Source organism: Melanaphis sacchari, unplaced genomic scaffold (genome assembly GCF_002803265.2).
Source record: "Melanaphis sacchari strain LSU unplaced genomic scaffold, SCAv2.0 Contig7_pilon_pilon, whole genome shotgun sequence".
Classification (NCBI taxonomy): Eukaryota; Metazoa; Arthropoda; class Insecta; order Hemiptera; family Aphididae; genus Melanaphis; species Melanaphis sacchari.
This window is the reverse complement of record NW_020271560.1, coordinates 3,017,211-3,041,134: the sequence shown is the minus strand read 5'-3', so window position 1 is coordinate 3,041,134 and position 23,924 is coordinate 3,017,211. Positions and strand designations below refer to the sequence as shown.

General features: G+C 23.7%; 1 protein-coding gene across 1 annotated transcript in view; it reads right to left on the bottom strand.

The window, feature by feature from the left end:
* Window positions 1-23,924, bottom strand: part of LOC112601849 — a 114,132-nt gene that overhangs the window by 43,812 nt on the left and 46,396 nt on the right. Inside the window, exon 2 of the mRNA XM_025349671.1 lies at window positions 13,667-13,774. Coding sequence (XP_025205456.1) covers window positions 13,667-13,774 — 108 coding nt within the window. The remainder of the gene's footprint in view (window positions 1-13,666; window positions 13,775-23,924) is intronic.

Sequence of the window (23,924 nt, the reverse complement as noted above, 5' to 3'; positions counted from 1 at the left end):
GGAATTCAACCTAAACTTTTCAGGGCACTTTTATCTCTCTAAGTGTGCTACATCTAGCGTGTCTATTTAGGCATTTGCTTTCGAATGAAACCCACGGATCGGATGCCAATTTTGTAAGTGAGACCGACGTGTATAGTCTCGTTCCCCACTCGAGACTTGTACATTGTATATACAAGTATATATAAACTTACCCGAAACTAAATAAGGATACCGGTCGCCGGTAGGCTATATCGGTTCTCTACCTGTTATTGTACAATAAGTATTTAAAAACTTCAATAAAAATAAAACCAGCTTCTTTATGTAGCGTAGCGTTCTTAATTTCTAAGATGCGGTATCTCACCCAACGTGGATACCGTTTAATGTGTATTCAAGTTACGAAATACAATTATATAGTTAGTATTATATATAATTTTATAAATTATTAAAGTATGAAGTTTTATATTATGTCTTGACAATTATTATTGTTTTTTAATTTATGTAATAGTTTTAGTTAAAAAATTAAATGCAAATTCATATTATAATTTTATAATTAATGATATCTATATTAATGTTATTAATGTAAATTTAAATAGCGTAAATGGTGCTTTATACACAAAATTTGTAAGATAGGGTAAGTGATAAATATGTAATTTGTAACATATTATTGCCAAATATACAACAATACATATCAATATAATTTATTAATAAACTAAAGTTAAATATAATTTGAACAATCAGAAAATATTTTAATCAAAATTATTTTATTAAGTTAAATTTATGGATTTATGAATACAAACTGTAAATGCGTAATACAATCATGTTCACAAAATGATCTTTTATAGAAAAGATTAGCTGAAGAAAGTTTAAATTAAGAAAAAAAGTTATATTATAAATTATATTTGATATCAATTCCTAAAATGTATTTGGTAACCAGTAAAAGTATAAAATATTACTATCGTTCAAATTATTATTTATTAATATTACAGCATTGTTAGTGAACAGAAATATTGTTACTTTGTTATGAGTTTGATAAATAATAGTAATGATTTAGATTTAATTATATATATGTATATGGTTATAGTGCTCTATCTGAGATAATACTAATACATTTTATTTTACTAACGAATATATTAAAATTAACACTTGTATTTTGTTCATTTAATTGTAAATGGTAAAACTAAACATTTTTTATTTAGGGTTACAGCTTTAAATATTATAATGTAAAAATGAAAATTATTATCTATTAATTTCGAACATTGTCCATCATCAGAGTACATTTAAAATTTAATATTTACACATAAAATAAAATATAATTATCATTGAACACAATGTCATAAGAGTTTTTAAAATTATTAACATACAATTAACTATATAATTTAAAATGTTTTATAATTTGAATTATAAAAATATATCGTGTTTTTTGATTATTTTAGTTTATTTATGTTAATTATTTAAATTGTTATGTCTTTTTGATTTTTATATTTTATTTCATGTTAATTTGGTACTTATTGTAGAAATACCTGATAATAAACACACCCGAAACTATAGAAGTTACCATTTTTATTTGTACATTATAACACTCAAGACTTTTACTTTAAATATACATATTTTTTTAATTTTATTATTTAGAAATGATTTTATTTTATCAAAAAAATAAACAAAATCAAGTACTTAAATACATGTAGACACTGCGGAAAATCGGTAGATTCAAAATTCAAATGACGATTTCGGAGTTTCTATGGAATACTATAATAAGCTATTTTGGTATTAAATAAGCTTTAAAGATTACTTAACGGATAACGATTAGAGTGTGCTTGAACAACTCTTACGTTGTAAACACGTATATGACAATATAATACTATATTATCGTATAATATGTGTTACGTATAATACATTTGCATTCAATAGTTCAAGTAATTAGGCTTAGTCATGGACAATCGTTTTATGTATGATTATAGTGTAGTATGGTTTCATGGTTTCATCAAAAGCTATGCAGACTAGATAGGGATTAAATGATGTTAGGCGATAAATATTTTTCCCATTGGATTTTATTATTGAATCACTAAATTACACGGTCATATTATACTTTTACATGCACACTAGCTACTAAAGGTACAATCGAAATATCTACTAGGGTAAAATGACGACACGTTAAACTATACGCTTGTCAGTGATAACTTCGAGTACAACATAATGAACTAGTATAGGCATCGAATTTGAACAAATGGCACTGGTCAGACTACAGGATATTAATCGTGATTTAATTGATATTATTAAATATTAATTTAAATTACCTATATCGTGTATAGTAGAATACAAACAAAGTTGATAATAAATTGAGATAATTAAGTTAATAAATAGAGCGAGTAGCTGAAATATAGTATTTAATACGATATGTTTATTATTTTGGAGCGTGACTGACAGAATAATATATCTTTTGGTTTTTACGATGTGTAATACGCAAATTTCGATCGTCGCGACCGACAACGTGTCTGTGTCAAATGACCCGTAGTCTGGTGGCCTCTTATATGATCCACTTTCATTGCGGTATTATGTGTCAGGTTAATGCGTTCTTACTAATTATATTATAGTTCATGGTGTATTTTATTACACGTGTATATGAATGTTATATGTGAACGTGCAATATAATATTGTGTATATTTATGTAATAAGGTGCACGTGTACATACGTTAAATTAATATGATGTTGATTTAGTTACTTTAAAATATATATATATAAATATTTCTGATTCTATAGACGTCTATTAAAAATAGTGAAGTTTGATAGTTGAAATTACTTTATTTTTTGATATTTGTGATCATTCGATTATAAGTTTCATTTAGAAAATCAAAGTCTTATGTTGACAGTTTAAATTAACTTTTAGAGGGAGTTATGTTATGCATATAATATATTATGTCTTGGTCACAAGAGTAGTCACATTTAGATTTAGTTTAACCGAGTCCACTAGTCGAACTAATTTGTAAACTAAGATTTATGTTTATTATTGATATTTAATTGCTGTCATATAGTAGTTTGTTTCACAGAGGAATACAATTTTGAGATTAAAATAAGACGAATGTTGATAAAATGAGTGCACTTAGAGCACATAGTGCTTTTCTTGTGGTTAATAAAGCGTGGGATGAAAATATGTTTGGAATGGTAAAAATGTATTCATAGTGTAGGCACTATTATATGAAATATATAGTATATATTTAATCTATATCGTATATAGCGTACCGCATGGTACATAATATAAAATATTAGTCAGAGAGTATGATGGGGCTTATGACAGTAACTATGATAAGGTATTCCGTTTCTTTATTTTAGTGTTAATATTATTAATTGAATAATATTACAGGAGATAGCTATCATAATTAAATTAAATTTGAATTCTAATAAAATAATTTGTTTTGTATTGACATAAAATAATGTTTCGAGGTATCTCGAGTTTTGTTATTATTCTATATAAAATGATAAAAGAGTTTTACTGTATGTTATATTTATTATTCGATAATATTTTTAGTTGCTTAATCATCTTAATATTTCATAATGAAAAATATCTCAAATCGTTTTTTGAAATTAATTGTCACTTGAATTAAACAAATTTATTGTTATAAATTAATTTTGGGATTTATTAATACTAATGACTTCACCCTGTAGGTCAAACAAACTGAAGTATATATAGCACACAGCCGATAAACTCGCAACTCCTGATTATCGCAAAAGGCGATTAAAATTATATGAATAGGAAGGTAGTAACCGCTATTACTGGCCATGGGTTATTTTCGTATTGGAGATAATGACCATACTCCGGATTATGTCTGGTCTGTATTTCGTGTATCGACTTAGCAACTACGTTTTAGATTCTAGATATAATCGAAAAACTGTACTTACTACATTCTCAGTTTCCTATAAACAGAATAACCAATTGAAATGTTAAATTTTTACGGATTGAAAAATTGATGAGTATTTTTCTTATTTTTATTTAAATTAAATTATTTTTTATCACATTTAAGTGTGGGATGTAGTTATATTTTATCGTAGTTAATTTATTATTAAGTAATCATTAAAATTAAAAGTTCACACCAAAAAGGTTAAAACTTCATAATTTGTATTTTAGACATTATCGTTGAATATTTTAGAATAAATTTTATGTGATAATGATTATTGACTGTTTTTCAAGAATGTAAATTGATACAGTGGCATATTTAGGGCCCTCTACCATAAATATGCATTATTGTTTCCTCAAATTGTACATTTTTATGTGGAAATATTAGTGATTTTATTTATAAATATGAATATAATATAATCATTAATAAACTCGAATTATGGTCGTAGCTTATACTATAGTCACACGATTTAGCATTGAATTTATTTTATATTTTATATGTATTAAATGTTTATTGCTAATTTAAAATAAGTAGGTAACTGATTTATTTCTTTTCAGAATTCATAAAATTCGTTTATTTTTTATTTATTATTACATCATAATACCACCTCTACCCAATATATATTTATATTTTTAGAAGATTTGCTAGTTCATTTAAACATCATTGTTTCATTGTGTTTCTGATATAAGTTTTGATTTCTTAACCGTAGATACTGGTAAGTGGTTATGTTTAAAATATTATATTTTCAATAGTTTAATACTAATTCATACGTTTTTAAATCAAAAAAATATTTAGGCTATTCATTATGTTAAGTGATAAAGTATAACAGTTTTTGAATTTTATATATTACAATTCAAATTTGGCTTTTGCGACAGAAAAACTTTTTTTATGATACATTTTTTGCATAAAATTCGAAAAGATTTTTGAAACTAGTATAGGGTTACCAGATTATATTTTTCTGAACCCGGAACATTTTGAATCGATAAATATTATATATATATCACCATATGAAAGAAAATAAAATATATATAAATTATAAATAATAATAAAATAATATTTACTTTTTTGGTCATTATATATATATATATTAATAAATTATGTATACAAGCAATATAATAATAATAATTCATATTATTCTTAGTCTAAATAATAAAAACCATTAAATTTATGATTATCGTGGTAATTGACCTACAAAGTCTAAAAATAATTCTTTAAAATAAAATTCCTATGATTATCCTGTGTATAATCTTGCATTTTGTAATATCTAGGAACTAGGAAAATAATATTTTCTCATAATTGAAAATCGATATTTTATCGAGTATAATTTTGAAACCAGGACAGATCGCTGTCTCGAAAAACTTTTTCGGGACACTGGATACTTGGTTAAAAACGCGGTAGTGTCCCGGAAAAAACCGAGACGTATGGTAACCCTAAACCAGTAATAATTATTATTGTTAAGGTAACGACCTGACCTACCGGCTTAATCGCGATAGTATCCTAATAAATCTAGAAATAATTTTCTGTAAAATAATCGATCCGAAATTACCAATAACAAATTATTTGCAATTAATTTGTGCCTAATTTAGATCATAATAATAAATTGGAAAAAAATTAATGTAATATAATTCTAAGAAACCAATAAGTCAAAAAGACAATCTCTGAAGCCCTTTCTTGGGTGCGCCATTAATGTAACAAATTATTTATTATTGATTATAAATACCTTAGTAGAGATATGATACAAGACTTGTTTCATCGGAATTTAGTTTCTCTAGATCAGCGGTTTCCAAACTTTTTCAGCCTCGGAGCCTTTTTTTAAGGAGAAGTTTCTCATGGAGCCCCAAGAAATGTTTAACGTTCATTTGCATTTGCTTGTGTTCTATGAAGCATAATTAACACGAACTGTATACATACGGACAATAATGAACGGAGCCCTTGGGAAACTATTGCGGAGCCCCAAGGGCTCCGCGGAGCACAGTTTGGGAACCGCTACTCTAGGTAGTGTACATAATACTATTAATTATACGGAAACGGTTTGATCAGGAGTTGTTGAAAAGTGGATGGCATGGTGGAAAGAGAACGATCAAGGGAGCCTTCTTCTATTAATAACGATCGATTATATCGTGGTTACTCGCGCTCCCGAAATAACATGTACAATGTGGATCGCGACTACGGAATTTAAACCGTGGTCGAGGTAGCAGATTTTATATCATGACCACCATTCGTATGGTTTACGTTACTTACGAACTGATAAACGCAATATATTCTTTGTCAAACTTGATTTTTGACAGAAAACGGTAGCAGCCAACCATTTTATCCACGTCAGTCCTCAATGGTGAATGGTTTCAGAATCACAGTTTTCAAGTGTGTACAGTTGTCTTGAAATGCGTATATGTTAACATAACGACGAAATGGGTTTTGCATAATACTATACATGTATATTCGTAACCATATTACTCCCGGTTCGACGACACGCGTCGTTAGTTTACCGAGGATTACGAGCCAATCATGTATATTAGATTGGTGGATTAATTGTTAACACTTCATGTTCGATAGTGTCATTTAAAAATGTACAAGGATTCATTTATAGTAAAATGTATTGATTTAAAAAATAGGTAAACATCGGCATTATTCGATGAAAACTAGTCAATAATTAATGCATAATTTAAATACTTATTTGTTATAAGCTTACAGCTTTCGAAATATAACGAATAAACTGAAATATGTTGTTGTAATACATATTTTAATACAGTAATAAGTGAATGACGCGCAATCAATTATATTATAAATCGTTTAAATCTGATTTTATATAAAATAGATATACGTGAATAATTTTTTCTTGTTATTTGGTTTGTCCATTAATATGGTATCTTCAATAAAATGTTATAATACTTTGATTTTTATAAGAATCCTAAAATTTAAACTTAAGTTGTTGAAACCGCTGCGTTTATTTAAATTTAGCTAAAATTCTAAGATAATGCAGATACAAATGGATTATTGGAAAATAATATTAAATATATATTTATTATGTATAATGTATTCTATTTTATGTATATTTATAGTTCATACAAAATTCATTTTTTTATTGTAATGTGTAAATATATTTGCTTTTAGATGTTAAATGTATTGTTGTTGATTCTAATAAGCGGAAACATTTATGAGATAATAAATAAAAATGTTTAAACGCTGGAAATAATTTTAGTCTTTAAATAAAAATAACTTAAAAAGTTGACTAAAACAAAATTAAAGCACTTACAAAGCAAAATATAATAATTTATTTTAACTTTTATTAATAGGTTAAATTAATTGAAATTAGTTGCATAAAATATAGGCTGAGACTTAACAACCTACTTTTATTCAATTTTTAAGCTACTGAACATAAAATGATATAATAATTAATGAGATAAGTTTCCTATAGAAGAACAACAGATTTATAATAAAACAATATGGGGTATACTAGCGGTTTCCAAACTTTTTTGTTTCACGCATCATTAAAAATAAAAAAAATTCAATTTCCCCCCCCCCCCCCCCCACTTGATTGAATAAATTGAAAAAAACATTTTTATTAGTGTATAGTACTTTATTAGTACTTAAAATGTATAATATGTGCAATATCAATATTTATATCGCGTCTCCCTTGTTAAGTGTACGTGCCTCCCAAGGGAGCCATACCTCACACTTTGGAAGCCGCTGGCGTATGCTATTAGAATCGGTAAAAATAAATTAATGCATTTTAATTAATTCTACAAAAAAATTTAGGAAATAAATATATTCATTTTTAAACAATTTAATGCGGGAAATAAAACTAAATAATATGTATAATATTATGTAAGAAAAAGGTTAAAATTATGATATTTATATTGGGGTGACTACATTAAAAAAAATTAAAAAAAAAAAGACTAAAATAATTTCATTTTTAATTAATATTATATTTTAAAAACGAAAATTCACTTATTAAGTTAGGAGTAAACATACAATTACATTATTATGTTAACGATTGGTGTAACAATATAAATGAAATAAAAGATTCCAAAAATAAATTTATTTTTATTAATTAAATTTTTGATAGGATCACAATTATTGCCGCTTGACATGAAGCTATTTATAATCAACGTATTTTCACCGATATCGATATTCGTGATTATTATTTATGTGGTAATATTATATTTTTGTCAACAAATTTATTTTATTCAAAAAAAAAAATAAAATATAGTACATATTTTTTATATGGATTTATAAAATGTGTGGTTCCAACAGGATGGCAACGGTTTATACGGCACAAACTTCTAATGAATCTCTCGCGGAAATACTTTCTAGAACGGTTCATCTCTCTTAGGGACGATTTTCAGTGGTCAGTGCGATCATCAGTTTAGCTCCCTGTAACTATTTCTAGTGAGCTATCTTAAAACTTTGGTTTATACGAACCATCTAAAGATTCTCAATAAGCTGAAGCATAATATTCATGCTACTATTTCCGACATAGGCAGATATGGATATGTTACAAAAAGTTGACAGAAATTTAAAAATTCAGTCATTTCAGTGTATTGACGAAGACAGCAGCTACTTTCGAGATGTTTTAAAACTCAAACAAATAAAACTTTGAACTTATCTTTTTACATAGTAAAAGAAAAAAAATCGATATTGCCAACCAGCGAAAGACCGATCAGTAAGTGTGTGATTACCTTATTTTCAGTCAAAAATTCTAAATACTACTATAATGCTATACTATTCATAACCTGTTTAAAATTTTAATATTTTGGTATACTTTTTGGGAAACAAAATCGTAATTTTTACTCTTCAAAACTATTTATAAATGGTTAAAACAAATATTTTTGAATAATTGTAATTTATTTAGTTAAAAATATTTTAAATTAATTAAATACATATTAATTTATATTTTTAAAATTACTATTAACTTATATTAAAAAAAAAAAAATGCTAAGCAGTATCACATTAATGGTATTTAGTTATATAATTTATCCAATTAAGTTAAAATATATTATTAAACATGCTTCTTAAAAATAAAAAATATAAAAATGATGTATGTGAGATTACCTCAGTTTAATAAAAATGATAATTAACCTTGCTCTTAAAATATGACTAAAAATTATAGAAGATTTCTATCTTCTTGAAATCGAGCCATATATTAAGTTATACTTGAATCATTAACTAACAGATAACTTCTGTTCATTTTATATTTTCTTGATTATTATACAATTAGTATTTATTTTTTAATTACTCTGATAATATTATTTACTTTAATTATTTTTAATATATTCTATTTTGTGACTTGCTTATAAAAAAAAATTCTCAATGCCTTTAATGAAACAAAGGAACAATGGAATATTATTGAAAAGAAATCTTACTTTGGTTGACATTTTTTAAAACGAATTAAATTTTTAATATTTTAGAGAATAAATACTCACAATACTATAATAATTTAATAAATTATATGTTAATGAATTACATTTTGAACATGATTTTCTGATATTACTACTTGCCAATCATTTTATATATTATACATTTGAGATGAAATGGTACAGTTTATGCCTGTTTATAATAGTTTTATAGTTGAAAAAATTGAAATAAGTTGATCGTTTTTAAAATTTATCAAATGGTTCAGGAGATTTTAAGCGATAGTATTCTATTAATTGTCTAAAACAGATGAATTTAGATATATTTTATATCGATAACATATCAACTGATTCGGTGATACAATAATTATTCTGAAAATAGATTTAAACATGCTTTAACGTATAATACAAATTCTAAAAAGTTATGATAAACTATTGTCATATATCAATTTAATTTATCTTGTTTTAAAATTAGGTAAGAATTTTTTTTCAAAAATGTTAATATTTTTTAAGATAATCAGTATTGACTTTTCATAAAATCACTTTGTTTATGTATAACCATACATTTATTTGTATATTGTACAAATAATAAATGTGAAGTATCAACATCAAATACTTATATGGATATCGTGTATTTGCATATATATTTTTTAAAATAGTAAATATCTTTTTTGTATTTTATAAATCGATAATGAGAAATTATGATGAGGTAGTTGATGTATAAAAAATAATGTAGGGCATAGAAGGGATCCAATTATAAGGTCTTTGTATTGCGTGGTCAGATCCACAGGAAATATGTATAAAAGAGAGTCTGCCTGTATTGATGATAAGCGTTCGTAGAATTTATTTGATTCCCTATCTCAACGGAAACCTATTACACTTTGGCAAATGGATTTTTCGCTATACGTATAGCCTTACGAATTTTGTCTACTCCTTTATTATGGGTACGAAATATATATATATATATATATATATATATATATATTATAGATATTGAATTTTGTGATCACTTTAACTGAATGAAATGAAATTACATTCCTCAACAACAGATATAGTGTTATAAACACGTATATTTATAAATGCAAATATAGACTATCGTTTTTTCGTAAAGTTATTATATACAATATTTTTTTAAATTTTTAATCATGAATTATTTTTAAATCAAATTGAAGGAAAACATACTGTTAAGTATAAAGGCCTATGATTCAAAAAATTACGAAAAGTATGGAAAAATAATTACATTTTTTTGATTTTCAATCTCTGTATGGATTAGCAATTAGAATTTTTGAATTTATGGAGACTCTTATTTTAATCAATAAACTGACATTTCAACAAAACATTTGTACTATAAAGAAGTGCAAATTGAAAACTTATGCCATAAATAACATAAAAAGTATCAGTAATGCTATATGTAATTGGTTTTATAATTTTTACAACTTTACTTTCAAAGATTTTTGCATTCTAACACATCTATAAAATTCAAAATACCCGAATATTTAGAAAGTAAATTTTAATTTTGTGAGTATTTAAAGTAAAATTGTAGATACCACAAACACTTTAGTGGTGTGAAGTAGAGTAAATTTCATTTAGAATATATTATTTTTCAAATACTATTATTTATTTAATTTTTTTATGTTCAAAATTATAATCTAACATTATTCTCATATGTGTAGCTAAATAAGATCCTTACATGTGGTATATCTTAAGAGTAGAATCTGTACTGCTAACACTTATTGTAATCTCAGGCTGTATCCTACAACTTGAAATTTTAATTTATATCTATTTTTTAAATTATACTCGGGATAGTTTATAAATAACACGTGACTAACTATATTCGTATTCAAAGAGTTTTTAATTTTTGTATTTATAAATTTGCTAATTATTCTTATAAATGTATATAAAAAAATCATCGTTATATTACGATTAAAACTTTGATAAAAACAAATAGCTAATGGTCATCTGTCGTTCAATGGATTAAATCTTTAAATTGATTTTAATCTTATTATATTATTAAGACAGATATTACATTTTAATCAAAAATCAATTGGCCATCGGTCTCTTCATCATTATATTTATCACATTATAATAACTGTGACATGCACAAAGGTATATTTTTAAGACAGTAAAATCTTTACACCTACAAAATACGAATATAGTTACTGAAATTATATTAAAGCAAAAATATGCAATTTATCCTATTAAAATATAGAATTTCATCTTTCTACTAATGTTGATAAACAACGGAACGAAATAGTAACAATTACCATGTATTCATTTAAGATTTGTAACAAACTACATTTTTTCAATACTAAACTCAAATAAGTAATTGGGTCAGAAATTTTTGTCTATAGATTCTCTCAAAATAGTCTTAAACTAAACAAACATTAATCATTTAGCTTATTCAGTTATAATACTTAAAAAAAAGACAGATTAATACTAAGTATCACAAGTATCACGATATTTAACTTCAAGTTGATAAATCATTCAGAATAGTCTTACGAGGTGGGGTTTAGGGATTAAATGCCGTAAAATAAAAAAAAGAACCAGTCGAAGAAATTGGTTTCAATAATATGTTGTAACTTATAACAAATTGTAAATATTTCCCATAAAACTTTAAAATTTTTGCTAGAAGTCGCTACTTTGTTTAGTTGAAATTGAAAATTGAAATAATATATTTTTTATTTTTTATATTAATTTAGATATGATATTTAGTCATGTCCAAATATTACACCCATAAATAAAATTAAAAGAGTTCTACACATAACATCATTCAGAAAAACCCTAAAAATAATATGTACTATACGCAATGGCAATGGCAATAGTAATTATAAAAAAAGTCAAACATAAAAAGACATTATCTATGCTAAAATTCCACAAAAGACAGCTATAATCCATTTATTACAATTAGAAGAAGTATATAACTGTAAAATCAAAATACATATTTAAAGTAGTACGCGTATTAAATTTTAAAACTACGAGTAGCTGTTTTCACGTATAAATTAACAAAAAATCATTAACATTTAAGTTAATTTTTTTTATTGCTTAATAATATAGTGTAATATTGTGATAATATATTGATCCACTCCATACATTTCAAAAGCCCCATTTAAAGTAAGGTTAACATTGTATTGCATGATATATCGCTATCAAAATTCAAAACTTTAATTTTGTAAATTTATTTTAAATAACTCAATTCATTTTATAATTTTGACTGTTTTAAAGTTTTCATTTCGATATAATTATGTTATTACGTATTACTATATGTGTTTTAAATTCGGAGTGATTATGCGATTTGCTAGTATTATAGTGATGATTTAAAGTAATGATAAATTTATTTTCTTGTACACACATTTTAGTACAATTTTATACAATTTCAGAATCAAGCAAAGTTTTCGATTTGAAATTTGGTGAACTTATTGGAACTTGAACTTATTTAGTATATTTAAAAGATCATAGTTCAATAAATATATATTAATCTTTATCGTAGAGAAAAATAAGTTTGGAAATATGATAAAAAATAAACAAGTGAAGTTTGTACAATTAATAGGTATACTATTGATTTTTATTGTAATATTTATTCAAAAATTTCATATGTTATGGTCGTTAATCTATGGTCTGCATAAAACCACTGTATTGGAAAATTTAATTGTTGAGAATATTATTATGATTTTTCTGAAAACATATAATAATTGGATTAAAATTTTTATACTGTTCATGGTATGTAATGACAACAGATTTTCTTCTATTTAGTTTGCAGAATTCCAGGATATTAAAAATATATTTATAAACAGTTGCGTTTTACACAGTATATATATACGATTTGCTATTATAAACAAATGTATATCGCAGGACTATGTGTTTCTGTATTTAGATATTATGTAGATTTATATCCAAAGAAAACCTGTCTAGAAATAATATTACATATTAGTACAGTTTTACTAAGGTTGACCTAAGGTAAAATGTTTGTTGAAACTTGAAATTATTTTATTTTATAATATATCATAAAGTATGGCATTGTGGGCTACATAATACTCATAGCAATAAACCGCTATTTTATCTTTCTGTACTGTATTCAACTGCACATAAACTTAAACCGATTAATATACGGATATATAACTCATTAAAATTAATAAATGAAACATACATAATTGTTGACGAGTGACAATATGTTGGGAGTAGAATACTTTTCTGTTTAATAATTTTTTTGTTATGTTTAATACCTTAGGCTTTCGCAGTGACTTTATAGAACACAAGCAAGTTATTGGTAGTGTCCAAAAATGTAAGATACGTAGTAAAAAAAAATATATATAGTGCTGAATTCGTATATTTTTTCTTTTTATCTGAATCGGTGTACACCTAACCTTTGCCATAAAAAGGTATCTAAAACATTTTGATAAAGATCTTTTTTCGCATAAAACCCCATAACTAAGTGTATATCGCACTCACCAATGTGTAAATAGCTCCGGTAATAGCCGCATGTCTTATGTTGAGACTGTAAAAACCGTTTTTACGACTGATATCATTGTATCTATAGAGCACGGTTGTCGATTTCATCTGTAAAAAAAAAAAAACCATAAAAATAAGGAGGTGTACATAATGTTCTCAAACAATTTTTATGGTACAAAAAAAAAAAAAAATATTTGTGTGGAGATTAATATTTGAATAAAAACTTATTTTAAAATAGCTAATAGCGTGGTGGTAAAAGGTAATTTAAAGTAATGAGGTAAAATATGTAAGACATAAAATAGATTATATTTAACTATATAATTATTATATTTAATTAAAACATATAGAATTAAAATGAAAACAGTTTTTTGTCGAAAAAATAATAATTTAAACTGATAAATTTATGGGGTTGTAATAATTTTAATTTTATATTACAATTTGTAAAAATTATCCAAATATAATAAATATGAGACTTAATATTACATCTAATTTTTATTTGATAATTATCATCTATGAGTATATAAAAAAAAATCTTTTTGGATACAATATCATAAAAGTCAATAAATTATTTACAAAATGTCTAAATATTTTTCCTAATTATTAAATATAAAACACAATATGTAATAATTTTTACAGAATTTAATACATATAATATAATATTTACTATTTTATGTTAAACAATATAAATAAATTATATGTTTGTAGAATTTAAATAATGATTTTGCATTAAACTACGAAAAAACTATATAATATACATTTTTATATGAATTTCAATAGCTAAAAATTTCTTTGATGTTTGTGTTATCAGTTACTAAAGAAATGTTCTTGAATAGTATGAATAATCTTGATATTTATGTATTCTAAAAAAATTTAAAAATCAGAACTCAAATAAATTCATTATTAAAACTTAAAAAAGAAATAGACATGCTTGATGAATCACCCAGTATAACGTATGCATATATATATGTCTTTAACTTTTGTTGAACTTGTGAGATGAAGGATGAGTTTATAATTATAAATAATATATTGTTCTAATAATACTATTATTAGTGAACATTTTATACGTATTACTAAGCAGGTATATTATATTATCCTTAAATAATAAATAATATTGAAAGCATTTTAAATAAATTCAATGTTCAAGATTTGTAACAATTGTAATATTTCATTATAATTTTTTTTTTGTTTAATAAAACTATTAGATATAATAAACTGAAAAAATAAAATCACAAAAATCAAGAATAATCTTAATATCTAGTTACTGAATTAAAATAACATTTAATGACGTAAACAATAAACACTGTTGAATTTATAAACTTGAGAACCAATAATACCAAAAGAATTGATTTTCTTGACTCTACTAGAGCATTTATTACATAAATAGTCCGCACTTGCCTATTCCTGTATTGATTATTTTTTATTAATATAATTTTCTATTAATTATTACATTTTCATATTTAATTTTATTAAAATGCGTTTCATATTGAGAATAATTCAATATGAGTTTATTGTTTTTATAGGTTATTAGTTGTAAATTACAGGTTAAAGTTATTTGAATATCTGTATGTAAACATAATATTTTATGTAAAATATGTCTCGTGTATTGGATTAGGCAATTATTATTGAATATTGTATGTTATAATTTTCATAACTTGGAAAAATATTTTAATTACTTAGAAATATATTATGACGTGATTGGTTGATTTATTTGAAGTAGTATTCATAATGTTTTTCAATTATTTATACATATTTATACTTGACTTTTTGTGAGTTGAATTTTTCTTATTTTCTTATCATTATGATTTGTAGCATTTAGTTTTAATTTTACCCATTTCGAATATTATAAAGATAATTTTAAGTACACCCAATTATTATAAATATTAAAATTAATTGTATTTTATGTATTTTTTTTAACTTAAAATTATTTTAAAACATTTAAAAATAATCTAATACTATAAATTAGGTATGATTTACATATTAATTATAATTTTGAAGTAACATATTATGAACAATTTTTAAGATTTTTTCAATATTAATTTTTATTTTATATTAAACAAGTCTAAAATAAATTATTATTATTATTATTATTATATTTTTGCAATAATATATTATAGTATAAAAGTTAGGGGATGTCTCAATCGAAGAAAAAAAAAAAATTACAAACATAGTGTTTTAGCTTAAATAAATAATTGTTTATTTTTGTTGATGATTAATCAAATATTTATTCAATACCGTATTTATTTATTATAAAAAATAAATATTTAAAATTTTTATTTTTGACCATAGATTGAAATATATTTTAAGTTAATATTTTTAAAATCTTGAAGATATATAATAATATGATCTAATGAATTACAATATTTTGTTTATATTAAACCATCATTAAATTTTAATTAAATTTTATCAATTATTATTTGATAAAAAAATACTATATCAAAAAAAAAAAATTAAATTTAAAATTACATTAGATTCTATGTTTAAATTAAGATATATGAGATGTTTAGGTATGTTCACATACAAATAGATTCTTGTTATGCGGAATTTTCATGGAAACTATCAATAGTTAAATATATTTATAGAAAAAAAAAAAATAAAGAAATTTATAAAAAGCTTAAATGTGTTCGATTTGATTTATGTAGCGAAAATGAGTTCAAGAATATGGCAATTAACATATAAATCGCAAAATCTACATAATCTGATAATCTGCATGCGTCCAATGAATTCATAATATGACATGTATTTATATTATAAAATTTCGTTTTAATTATCAATTAATTTTGTCCTTTATTTTCAACCAGTTATAACAATAATTTATTTTGTATGATTATGCATACGTTACTCGCGATTTGATTATAATTCAGAAATATGATAAGATATTATTTTTTTTAATCAAACTATGATTAAAATAATGAAGTATTTTATTTTATTGAAGTATATTACTTGTGATATAATCATATGAAATTGTATTTCTAGTTTAATTTTTTTTGACATATGAAAATGGATAAAAATGATCAATTGAAAAAATTAAATAGTGTTAGAACTTATAAGAGAAATGTGTTTTAGATTTCTAGATGCTGATTTACTATTGCAAGGTATAGTTTTTTGTTCAGATAATCATTTTCAAATAATGCAAAATAAAAAAGCTATATATATTTTAAGTTAATACCTGAATGGATGCATTATACAAATCAAAAATTGAATGTAACAGGGTATTCATTTAAGTGTCTAAATTTATTTATTGAAAACTTTTAGTTTGTTTGAGTATATTTTGTTTACATAATTTGATATCATTTAAAAAACAAAGTTTCCGAAAAAAATTATGTTTTTAATATCTTTTTCTTTTTGGAATGACACCGTATATTTTTAATTTTATATTTCGAAGCAAAATATGTTTTGGAGTATTTCTATGAACAAAAATTGAATTTCCAATGAGTAGTTAATTAGTTACTAAGTATTAAGTATTTAAAGTGTAGATGAACATTTTGCGTGTTACTCCTGTTCAATCACATTATCAAATTTTTAAATTATCATAACTAATTAATTACTCATTTAAAATTTAATAATTATTCAAGGAAATACTGTAAAAAGTATTTTTCTCAGGAATATAAAAAAAAAAATGTATGTTATAAATCAAAAAAGTAAAGAACTTAAAAAATGATTACGATAAAAAATATTGTTTTAAAATGATTTAAAATCACGTAAAAGAAATATTTTTAAAAAGTTAAGAAGTATAGACACTATAATATGATGATACTAAGTTTTTAAAAATAAATTTTAAGATATCTTAATAATTTTATAAACATTTGCAATAAATTGAAAAGTTATTATGAATATGTTAATTTTTCATTGCATCATACACTCATGGTCGTGAAGCATGAGTTTAAAACCAGTTAATTTTAAGGTAAAATTTGGTTTAAATTGAAAGTTAATTATAAATATTTGTACTGATTAATTATTACCATATTACTATAATTATAATTTACTCTATTCCATAGTTTAGGTTTAATGATAAGTTAAAAAGGCTACATTCTTGTTTGTTTATATGTAGTTAAACAGAAGAAAGAAAAATTAAGATATCATGTTAAAATAATGCGCAACCAAAAGAAGGAACATTTTTCTTTTAATCATTATGAAAAATTAACTTAAAATTTTGAATTTGTATTCGTTTTTATTCGTCTCAATTCATAAATGTATTTTTGAATTTCAATAAGATTCGGCAATTTTTTTGTTTATCAATTTATTTAGTCTATTTACATAGTGTTCTAAAGATTAATGCGTTTAATATTTTGTATTTAAAGTCTGTTTGTTTAAATTGATTTATACATGTTATTTTGAAAAAAAAGCACACATAATCATTGTAGGACTAAAAATTACCAGTATTCTTAAAATAATTATAATTATAGATAATTTATTTTCAGAACGTGCAGCGTATATTTTGGTGTACACATATATGTAAAAAAATATTTGTGTTAAAATATTATTAATAATAATTTTTTTTTAATGAACAAAAAAAGATAGTTTTCATAAAATGTATTATGTTGTCATATGAGAAACATACGTGAAAGTAATAGCTTATATTAAGTATATTATAAAAAATTAAAAATAACGATTGTTGATATTTAATTTATGCGAAATTTAAGTATACACCAAGCAAATAACAATGTGATAATTGAAATAACTTTAATTCAATTCTATTTTTTATGAGAATACTTTAACTTTTAACTATTATTAAAAATAAGTCAATACCTAACCTGATATTATAATATTTTGTTGTCTGTAAAAACTAACATAAATCATATTCATTTTAATCAAGATTTTAGTTGTAAAAATATCTAATGTACATTAATCTTTTAGTATTGAATGTACGGATGAAACCGAATTATTTTCTTATTTTTTAAATTGAGAAAATAGTAGTACTTGATTTATAATATTAATAATATTATTATATTGCATACCCATTAAACGGAGCATTGTGTATGTAATTACGGCATATTGGCGTTTTTGTGCATGCTAACCAACGAATTAAATATGAGAATTATTTGATTTTCTGAAGAAAAAGTAATATAAAGGACCTAAAGTATGTTTGAAATAAACTTCAGTGAACATTTAAAAGCATTTAAATACTTATTAATTTGTTTTAATGTATAATAATGTATTAGATACAATATACATAGAATATAATAAACATCCCTAAAAAGCAGCGACAAAACGTGGTGATTAAAATCGTAATAATGTATAAAACTATAGTTAAATTTTATTTTAATATATATTAAAATTTTTTTTATGATCATTTATTTTAAATAAACTATTGCGGTAAAAATAATTATCAACTACTATGAAAATATTAATGGTGGTTTACTTTTATTTAAATTGTATTGCATAGTCTTCATATTATTGCATTTACACCGCGGAACAGTTTATAACCAATTATTATTTTTTTTTTTAGAAATTTTAATAGCTATAAAATGAGTTCAACTACATTACTAATAATTAACTTTTCCATAATATAAACAAAAATATACATTATAAATGTTGAAAATTGTTTTGTAATAAATTTTCTCTATTGTATTTTACTACGAGTTTTACAATTTTAATTATTCAACTTCAATAAAATAAATATTTTTTATTTTTGCAGTTTGTATTTTAATTCAGTATCAGACAGTGTTTTTAAAATTATACAATTTATATAGCTCTTGGACTGCAAAGTATACCTATATTTTACTTATATTGAAATTTACAATAAAATGCAAATTATTTGGACCGATTTTTGTATTATACATGACCTTATATTTACAAAAAATAATAATTATAGACTAATTGTGTATTAGCATGCAATATAGTTAGTTTATGTTAAAATTTAAATACCGATATTATCGTATACCTCTAATTATCTGTATAACAGACGTTGTATAACTGCCAAGTTAAATGTTTTAAAATAAATTAAAAACATGAAGATAAACTATGAGAAATTACAATTCATTATCTATGATAAAAAATACATATAGAGTCGTATTATTTAGTGGATATAAAATTTACTAAATACCATTACAGTTCAACATTTTATGTATTTTATAAAACTATTTTAAAATCAAGATTATTAAAGGCCTTAATTATATCTAGAATATTTTCGTCTTACAAAACGTGTCAAGAAATAAATAATAAATAAATAAAATTCCATTATTTGGAGTATAATACAGTAATTTAGTTCGCACATGCTATTCAATTTAATTTGTCGTGCTTAATTCGTTTTTAAGTGTTTCACTAATAACACTACGAATACGATTAAATTGGACTATTAAGTGTGTACACAACAATAAAATAATTTAATTTACACCAACAAAATATAAACAGGAAAAAAATTCCCTCATCCGGGGACCCTAAACTTTAACCCAAAACATCCTCCAAAACAATTCTACCTACCAAACGAAAATCTACAAAATCACTAAATCATGTTTCTCCACTACCAATCAATAACAGAAATAACAGAAATTTTCCGAAAGCTACTGTACCTGTTTTAAATACACTTATATTTGTACTAGAAAAAGAAACATTTATCCTCCTTTCCTACCACCAACATGAAACATCTTGGAGCGAGGATCCCAATTGAAAGTTTAAACTATATACTCAGTTTTCGATGTCAAATATATAAATAAATCGAAAAATTAAATAAATTATTTGATTCAATGTTAATTAATTATGATAATACAAACCACAGAATATTCTTTTCCGACATCTCAGTTGTATGTTTTATATGTAAAGCAACCGGACATATAACAGCAAGCTTCCCTAAAAAATTGGTCAAAAATCCAATATAAACTCGACACGAAAACTTTCACGAATCCTTTTCTGATCAAATAAACAATAACCAACATTCAACGACCGCATGAAAATACAAAATATAATATTACGGGTATGACACACGAAAACAGTCAATTATCGATTATTGAAACAAATTAATTAAATTGAACTACAGAATTAAATAATGATTACACAATAACCAGTAATAAAAATTATTATGCAATTAAAAAAGCAGCATCATCAACTATGTTATCCTTTTCTCCATTAACACATTATTCTTCAGAAACAAATACAATTTCCATAACAAAAATGAATGAAAACATATAATTAATACAACCCCACCGCATATTATACACGATATGCATAACAAAGAACAAAACGGCATATTCACAAAGACTAAAAAAATAAAATAAAATGTATTTGTAAGGAAATCCAAAACATCAAAATCTAAGTACAATAAATAATAATTAATAAATTCATAAAGATATAGATGAAAATTTAGAACCACGTAAAAACATTTTTGAAAACAATATTGAAATTAATATAGGGTAATTCAAAAATATTTGAATAAATATTATACAAGAAAACACAGACTCAACCGATATGTGTGTAACATATACTGTTTATCGATGCTCAAATAAGATTTTCTATTACATTACAAAACTTGAAAAATCAATCAACCCAATTATTTAACTCATTATACCAATCAATGGATAAACAGGCAAACAAAAGCATCGACATTGATACTGGAATATATGAAATCTAAATAATTACACACACTGGATAACTCACACACTCATTGACACAAATACTCTACTTAATACCCACTCAAGCACTTAACAACAACCTGCACAGTGAATCTATTAAAATGAAGAATTTTACACTAAGTACTATTAACACTAAACACAGTATACTATAATGGAACATTAAATGGCTTATATAAAATAATTGATGACTTGGAGAGACTCATTCATAAGTAAGATATTATTGCTATATATCTACAAGAAATAAATTTTATTGTTGCGATTATATGGAAGATCTAAAAAATTACATAGTTCATAAAAAAAAACCGAACAATAATAAAAAAAGGAAGTATATATATAATTATTACCTAACTGGCATATCAAATATTACTCCACTTTCGAAGTAACTGTGACAATATATATACCGAACGAACAAAAATATGACAGATCAATTAGCAAATATAATCAAACAAGTTCCACACTTATTTATCTTCGTTGACTTTTTAAATAGCCATAATACATTATGAAGATGTGAACATACAGATGAGAGAGGCAAAAAAATAGAAAAACTCTTGGAAATAGATAATATATTCCTCCTCAATGACAACAGAACAACATACTTAAGTTTGGAAAATAGTTTGCTATCAGCCATTCATTTGACTATTTGACTATAGTTCCAATAAAATTATTGACTAATTTGGAATGAATCGTTGAATTGGAATTATACAATAGTGATCACTGGTCAGTACATATATTACTAGAATACAGAAACACTTCCAACACAATCATAGCAACAGAAAAATTAGAACCTAAAAGATCTAAATTGTGAACTATTTACTTAACTAATTGAAATACAAATAGATAAATTATTAAACAATAATAAAAAATAGCTAATATTGAAGAGAAAACAAACATCATCTCCCAAACAGTACTATTGAAAATAAAAGTTCTTTAGAAAAAAAAAAAAAAATGTTATGTACCTTGGTGGAACAAAAAATGTAAAACCGCAATAAAAAATAAAAACAAAGTACTCAACAAATACAGAAAAACCAGAAAACTAACTGATTTAATTACTCTTAAAAAAGAAAGAGCAAAAGAAAAATTTATTATCAAAGAAAATAAGAAAACATCATGGAAAAAATTTACTTCAACAATAACCAAAACTGAAAAATCCAACGATTATATAGAATAAAATAAAATCAATAAAGGTATCCCAAAATCTACATAAATATGAACAAACATTAACCAATGATATGAAAATCAGCAATATTTCAGGGTAACAGTTTTATGAACCAGTAGTTACATATATCCAAACTTTATTAATTACAAGTCAAATAAAGAAAATGAAATAAATACATTTACAGAAAATTATAACAAAGATACACAAAAAGTACACATAGAAATAACACTTCATATATATATATACTATAAACAAAAAAAAAGTAATAAATGTTGTATAAATAATATACCTTACATATTCTTAAAAAAAACTACCTTTCAGTGACATTATAAATTATGGAAATGACATATATTCTTCAAAGCAATAGAAATAAGCCATAATCTTATCAGTAAAAAACCAAATCCAAATAAATATAAAGCATAAAGCTACTGGCCGATATTTCTGTTATTTACACCGAGTAAAATAATCGAAGACATAATAAATCAAAGATTAGGTATCTAAAAAAAAAATATAAATATCTGAAGTATAAAACGGCTTTTGAAAAGAACGCTCCAGAAATTTTTGAAAGTTAAACATGCATACAAAACATAATACTCCTTAGTTTAGGTATTAAAATAGCATTTGACTCTACATATAGGTATACAATTATTAAACAATTACAAGGTGACTCATTGGAAATATATTTTATAAACATTTTTTAAATGATAAATTATTCAAAGTTGCAATAAGTGAAAATTACTCATTTCAAATGTATTTGAAAATAGAATTCCACAAGGTTCATCAATTAGCATCACAATTTTTATTCACAATCAACAAAATTGTTAAACAGATATCAAAATCATCAAAAATATCCCCTTGTATTGACGACAGTTTCGTATGAATTAGGTATAAGAGCCATAAATAAATAGAAAACACTATACAACAAGCGAAAATAATCTAAGTAAATAGGGAAAAAAATCAGGTTTATTTTTTTACCTGAAAAATCAAAATATAAAGTATTTCAACAGTAAAAACATATAAAAACCAAAAATTACATAGGATATCAAAACAATTTACCACTAAAATATTGAAGATATTAAGAATACATTTTGATAAAAAAAACTCGCATTGAAGCACACATAAATAATGTGAAAAAATACTTAACATAATAACAATTTTAACAAATACAAATAGAATTGCAGTCACAAAAACATTACTACAAATCCACAACTCAATAATAAAAATCAGTGTTTGATTACGGATCAGTATTTTATTATACAGTTAATAAAACATCTGTCAAAACTATAGGTATTATACACCAAGTGAGTTTAAGTTTATCCATAGGTGCATAAAAAAGTAGTCCAATAAAAAGCATACTCACAATAACAGGTGAATTACCGCTAAAATACAGAAGAAATAAGTTAGTCCTCAAATACAAAACCAAAAATCAACCTACCACACTTTATTTAATATCCGTTTCACAAATACATTTAACAACAACAGACATTTATTAAAAATTATTTACAGAAGAATAAGTAATCTCGCAGCAGTAAACCAA